The 6000-nt window shown below is 49.9% G+C and overlaps 1 protein-coding gene across 1 annotated transcript; it reads left to right on the top strand.

Annotated features, from left to right (window-relative positions):
- The first annotated feature begins 469 nt into the window (after positions 1 to 469).
- Positions 470 to 4985, top strand: LOC144155888 (uncharacterized). The gene is made up of 3 exons (XM_077687596.1): positions 470 to 593; positions 693 to 734; positions 4358 to 4985. The coding sequence occupies exons 2-3, from the start codon at positions 701 to 703 to the stop codon at positions 4942 to 4944; spliced, it is 621 nt and encodes a 206-aa protein (XP_077543722.1). The 5' UTR covers positions 470 to 593; positions 693 to 700; the 3' UTR covers positions 4945 to 4985.
- The last annotated feature ends 1015 nt before the right edge of the window (positions 4986 to 6000 follow it).

Genomic DNA, 6000 nt, shown 5'->3' with positions numbered 1-6000 from the left:
AACACCTCATTTCTCAAATGCAGGCACCACAGACATTCGGCCACTTCACATTTTTTACACTGAAAATCCAGCTATCAGCTGCGGCCGGTGAGACTGGACGGCGCCGTGTCAACATAGGCTGTCTTTTGTCCAAGTGGTGTGGGCCGTGAGACATCAAGAGACATCAAGAACTGCTGCGGGAACAGCTGCTTTTTCTATGGTTGCTGGTGACTTCTGGTGTTAAGTATACGGGCTTCTACAAAATGAGGTAAGGTGTGTATAGTTGTGAAAGCATGGCGTCAGCGGGCAGACGTAGGGACTCGATCATATCGCGCAGGCCGCTGAAAGGACTGAGGGGAGCGAAGTCGATTCGTTGACAATGGCTCGCACCACGTGAGCTCGCACTTCAACGCTACCCCCGATTATCAAGCTTCCGTTTTCTCTTGTTCCGTTTTCTGATAGGGCTAAAGTTGCTATTGTGCGATTCGGCGAACGGCTCGCCGCTATCGTCAGGTGGCAAAAAATCAATGGGCGCTTGACTTGCATTAAATCGCGCCCGCCAAAGAAGCCCGAAGTGCCTCCAGTGATTAGGTATACGTGGTTTCTCTCAACAGGTAATCCCCTATGCTTCAAATTTCGAGGCGCTTGTGATGCTATTGAGCCTTTTCTAGTTACCATTGAGCTCCCGCCTGCCTTTTGACCTCTTGTCGCAGCTTCTACGATGCGGCCCGTACTTCTGGCAGTTTTCATCGTGGGTACGTTCAATTCTCTTCTCGCTTTTTTGCTATCAATCTGTACCCGACATGAAACGCTTTGCCCGACGACATAGCTTCTTGACTGGATAAGAAACTGTTCAGGACAGAACTAAGCAAACTTTTTATATACAGACGCTTCCCTGGAATCTCCCCAGTTTATGAAATGCTTATTTTAAAAACCATGAGATGAACGGAAAGCCCGGCGAGGCGTAACAAGATAACGTGACACATGGTTTGTGGCAGTAAGTGGTGCTCGGTGACAACTCATGAAAGGGGCCAGGAAAATGAGAAATGGCAAATGGAGCATCCAGGGTTTTATTTATATGTGTGGTGAAAGCCGGCGCGTGGAAGCGTGTTTATTTAGGCACTAGTCGTACCTCCGCAATATCGGGAGTCCCTGACAGTTCACGTTCATTCGGAATATTTTCACGGCCAGCGCAAACTCTGATTGCGCACACCTACTCTGAGCTATTCGGGGGATTTCCGGCGATTTTCATGGCTGGGGTTAGTCTGTGATTCCCAGCCACTGTGGGGATCCTTTAGACCCCTTTTTCCTCTTCCCGCGAACGTCGCCTTCCGCCTGAGAGCAGCGCCATCACGTGCCCAGAGAAAGCGCCCGAGCGCCCGCGTTGTCGACGTGTGCCATGCCCCTGGCTAGTGGAAACTCGACCAATAAAGCCCTCGTTCGTCCTGGCCCTCTGGAGCCCATGGTCGCTGTGTCGGTGAGTCGTGGCGGGAAGACTGGGTAGAGCTGAATAATGCCGTAACGAGGCCGATCCCAAAGGGGGAGAAGCAGCGATGGAGACGCGCATACCGGGATCGAGCCTGCAAGCAATGCCACCGTTCCCTAGGTGGTGTTGCTACACGCCTTCCTTCTTTCCCCCGCGCCCTTCCCACCGCCGCCTCCTCGTTCGGGACGGCCGGGCCGTTGGCCACTAAATAAGCTCATCTAGTGGCTCTAGTTGGCCCATCGGACACAGCGGGCAGGCCCATTAGGCCTACCTCGCTCGCGGCGCACGTGGCACTGTCATGGCATTGTTTCACTAACACAGTGACGTGGGCTCTCATCTCAACCGTAACACAGATTTTGTTCTTCGTGGCCTTTCAAATTAAAACTCGGACTTAACGCGATAATCTACAACCTTGAACCGCGTGGCCGTGCTCCACGTGCGTTCCAGGCAGAACGTGGAACCTAGCTAGTGGAACCTTTCGTTGCTGTTGCCGCGTGATTTTTCATATGCCGCCAGGAAGTGGCGGTTTTCTGCAGTAGATGTAGAATATCATTTGCTATCGAAAAACGAAGCACCCAGGAAATTTTTAATAAAGGAACACTGTAAATATCCCTTGTGTACTAATTTCCTCTCTTATATTTGCGTAATGCCTTGTTCTTGTTCAACAAAGTTGACAAGTATGAACATATAAACCGGGATTAGACGTTTACATTTGGCTGTGAGTATATAAGACTATTGCGCAGTAAGCATTTTACTTTGGCCGGGTGGCTGAATCGAGTTACAGACAGACAGACGGACAGACAGACAGACAGACAGACAGACCAAAATTTCTGGGTTTAAGTTGCCCAAGAAAGACTATCGTCTTTAAAAAATGAAACAATGATAGGGCATGCACCGGTGGTTGGCAGGTGAGCCTGTCGTCGGTTTCACAACTAACTGCGCACTTTTCGCCGGTGGCTATCAGGAGACATGGCTGGCAGCTTTTCATCGCGGCGAAAGCCGCCTGCACTTCACCCTCATAAGACTTCAGACTGTGCTGGCGAAACGTAGTCATGCGCCATACAGGGATTGTGCTAAGAGAGGTGTCTCGTCTCCTGCTGGGATTCTTGCAGTCCATATAGGACTAAGTGAGGTGTGGTGACATTGTGTTTCTGTTATAATAGGACTAAGGCTAGTGTGGTGACATTGCATGTATCTGATGTAATATTGGGGACGATTAGGCGGAGCAATCGCCGGCAGTTATGCAAGGCTAAGTCCTCCTCATCCAACAATACATATATCTACTACTACTACTACTACTACTACTACTACTACTACTACTACGGAGTCGGCCCTAAAGGCCACCCCCCCCCCCCCCCCCACCCTTCCCCGGTTAAAAGTTCACCGCTCATGATAAGGGTAGCATTCTGGACACGTTCGTAATTCATAATTATCCCAAATAATTGCGCAAAAAAGGGGGGACACGGACGAAATGAGGATGGGCTCACACGGCGCACACATATTGCGCCGTGCGTGTGCGTCCTTACTTCGTCCGTGTCCCCACTTTTTTGCGCAATTGTTTGGGATTCCCTGCTCAATTCTCCCACTGCAGTCCCAAGCTTGAACTTAAAAAGACACCTCCTCCCCTTACAACCCCTAAAATCCTAGATGAGGGAAAACAAAAACAGAAACATAACTTGCTTTTAAGCTGGCAGGGTAAGTCTTTCTTTTACCTTGATTTAAGGCTTGTTGAACACTGCGAGAGAAGGTTTACATTTAACAGTAGATTCCAGTCGCTCACCATCACTAATTGTAAGGAGCTTATTAGACGTTGGGTAGTATCAGGTTTAGTAAAACAATACTTGGCGCATCGGCAAAACAAACTTTTGCTGCGCGGTAAAGTGCGAAACCAGCCACATATATGTCCCTCTCTAACGAACAGTATAACTTCATCATTCCTCTCTTTGTACCCACGTGTGGCGCGCATGACCAAACGTATATAGGACCGGTAAGGTCTTGCGCCTTTGCACAAGGGGTCGATCGCTAGATCGATTCCCAGCCACCGATTCTCAATGTTTTATCACAAATCTCGCTTGCTCCACCAATATGCTGATTCTTGAAATGGAGGATTTAGCCATGCCTAGCTATAAGGAAAAGAAAATATGTCTACGCACGGACAGTCGTCGTGACGCATCGTCGTCATCATGGTCTCTTCATTGTTCGTCCAAAGCGATGAGCGGGATTTGGCCGCCTGCTCAGGCAGTAGATATATATATATATATATATATATATATATATATATATATATATATATATATATATATATATATAATCATCACAAGACGCAAGAAGATGGACAGCCGACGCGCGATTGGACGCCTTTTTATTATTTCCTCGCAGCTCATGTTTTCAGACAAGATTCATAAAAAATGTTTCGGTTTGCCTGAACTTAATCAAAGCCCCAGCTAAGGGCTCATCCAAAGGCGTGTACCTATATAGTTCGCACGCTCATGTAGCAGGGTTTACGGAACAGCAGGAGGTACATTAAATTTGTAGGGTGGGAAGGGCAAAGTGCTACAATGGCTAAGGAAGGCGATAGAGCTAACAATGACATTCTTCTTATGTGTATGAAAAGCGGAGTCTAAAGAATGCCTTTTACCTGTCGAAAAGACAAACTGTTTAGCAGACAAGAGGGCATAGAAGGAAAGTGGGGAGCGGAGACAGCGCGGTGGTCGGTTTTTGCCAATTAACGCCAATAGTTCGCTCAGCCGAGCAGTCGCAATACACTTTAATACACTGTGTTTTATACGCAATACACTCGATAACCAAGCATTTAACGTTCACAGTGGGAGACTGAGAAGTCACGCATCAGCTCTGACAAAGGACTAATAAAAGCACACACTTCCATCGCAGGTGCCCTCGGCGCCAGCGTGCAGGATGTGAATGACTACATGGACGCCGTGCTCGAAGGTGGGGTGCAGAAGTACCCGGAGGTAGACCCGATGGGACTGCGAGGGCGCTACGCGATGCTCAACAGCTGGATCCGCAGTGACTGGACGGCCAACATCAAGGACGTCGCGCTGGTCGGGCTGAGCCAAGTGCGCCGGGCCGGCGACTGCGCCGAGGCCAGCGCGTTGCCGTCCGGACGCCTGGTGGTCAGCTGCAGCCTTCGCCTTGACGCCCTCTCGGTTCGCTTCACCTCGGCGCAGTCGTATCTGGGCCAGCGGCCGGACGTGATCGGAGTGACGGCCACGTTTCCCCCGCACCTGGCCTCACTTACCGCCGAGGTCGGAGCGCGCCGTTACCCCGTCGTGACGCTGAAGCTGCACAAAAAACTCGATCCGACCATCTCTTACACGAACCTGGGAAACCTGACCGAGAACGAGACCATGAGGCTGGGCTACGGCTGGGAGGCCTCGGACATGCTCCACAGGGCGCTGCAAAAGGAGTACGTCGACCACCTGGCCGACGCACTGGCGGACGTCCCGGCGCCTTATTGAGGGATTGAATAAACTGACGGTCGGAATTGCCGAATGCCGAATTTTGTCCCTTCGTTAACGACTTGCGTGCAACGTCTCCATTGAAAGTCATGGAAGCAATCCCTTGGGGACATGAGGGGTACTTACCGTGTGGTTGGGGCTATTAAAATTTCAGTCGATCCGAAGTGGTCGCCTAATGAAACCGGCAAACTTGGTTACAAAGGCTTTCGTCGATACTGTGATAACGGGATTTTTGGACCACTTGCGAAAAGGCATGAATTCGAAGTTAGCCAAGTGTGCTATTGCGTATTCATGAAATTTCGCGAGCAGTAACAAAACCCCGTTATCACCGTATCGACGAAAGCCTTTGTAACCAAGTTTGCCGGTTTAAAGAGAAGTGGGTACCGCGATTCTTTGCTAGTCTCTGTGGCAGAAAAAGCGTTGAAGACAATTGTGAAGGGAAAAGACGACGGGAAGGAAAGCGCGAGGCACAAGAGGCGACCGTCTTGAAATATGTTCACGCGTCTCACAGCGGTTAAAAAAAGTTGAGGGCAAACCTGACGTTGCTGCGGTGTTGACGGCACCAATAAAACTTGGTGGGTTGCGCAAGGCTGTTCAGGTAAAAATAGAAAGGGGCCCAGCCAAGACAGCGTGTAAGCTCAGGCACATGCGTAAATTTGTCAGTTGTGCCCACTGGATTGCGGTCCCACTGGATTGCGGTCGTTATTACATCCGCCAAACGGGCCGATGTATCATTGAAAGGCTGAAAGAGCATAAATATGCGTGCGTGCCAGCAGGTAACTGCCGCAGAGAATTTGGCCGCGCACTGCACGAGGAGCAACTGCGAAGCCCTGTTTGATAAAACCACTATTCTGTCAAGATCAAAAGGTGACTTCGGACGGAAGATTTTCAAAGCACTTTAAATTTTCTCGGGGCTCGAAGGAGAATGTGTTAGCTCCCTTTCCATCGCACTCACCACACGTGAGATGGAATTTGTGGAACAATCACCGTGAAAGCAGCGCGTGCCACTGGAAAGGTCTTTCAGACCTATTAATCGCCACTTCCCCTTTCCCCCTT

This window comes from Haemaphysalis longicornis, unplaced genomic scaffold (assembly GCF_048455015.1).
Source record: "Haemaphysalis longicornis isolate Haplotype H1 unplaced genomic scaffold, Haemaphysalis longicornis Haplotype H1 scaffold_1, whole genome shotgun sequence".
Taxonomy (NCBI): domain Eukaryota; kingdom Metazoa; phylum Arthropoda; class Arachnida; order Ixodida; family Ixodidae; genus Haemaphysalis; species Haemaphysalis longicornis.
Note: the sequence above shows the minus strand (reverse complement) of the source record. Positions and strands in the feature narration are given on the sequence as shown.

Excerpts from the sequence above, each read along its gene's own strand:
- LOC144155888 (XM_077687596.1), top strand. The coding sequence starts at position 701 with ATGCGGCCCGTACTTCTGGCAGTTTTCATCGTGG. Across the intron at positions 735-4,357 it reads TCTGGCAGTTTTCATCGTGG|GTGCCCTCGGCGCCAGCGTG; the intron begins GTACGTTCAATT and ends CTTCCATCGCAG.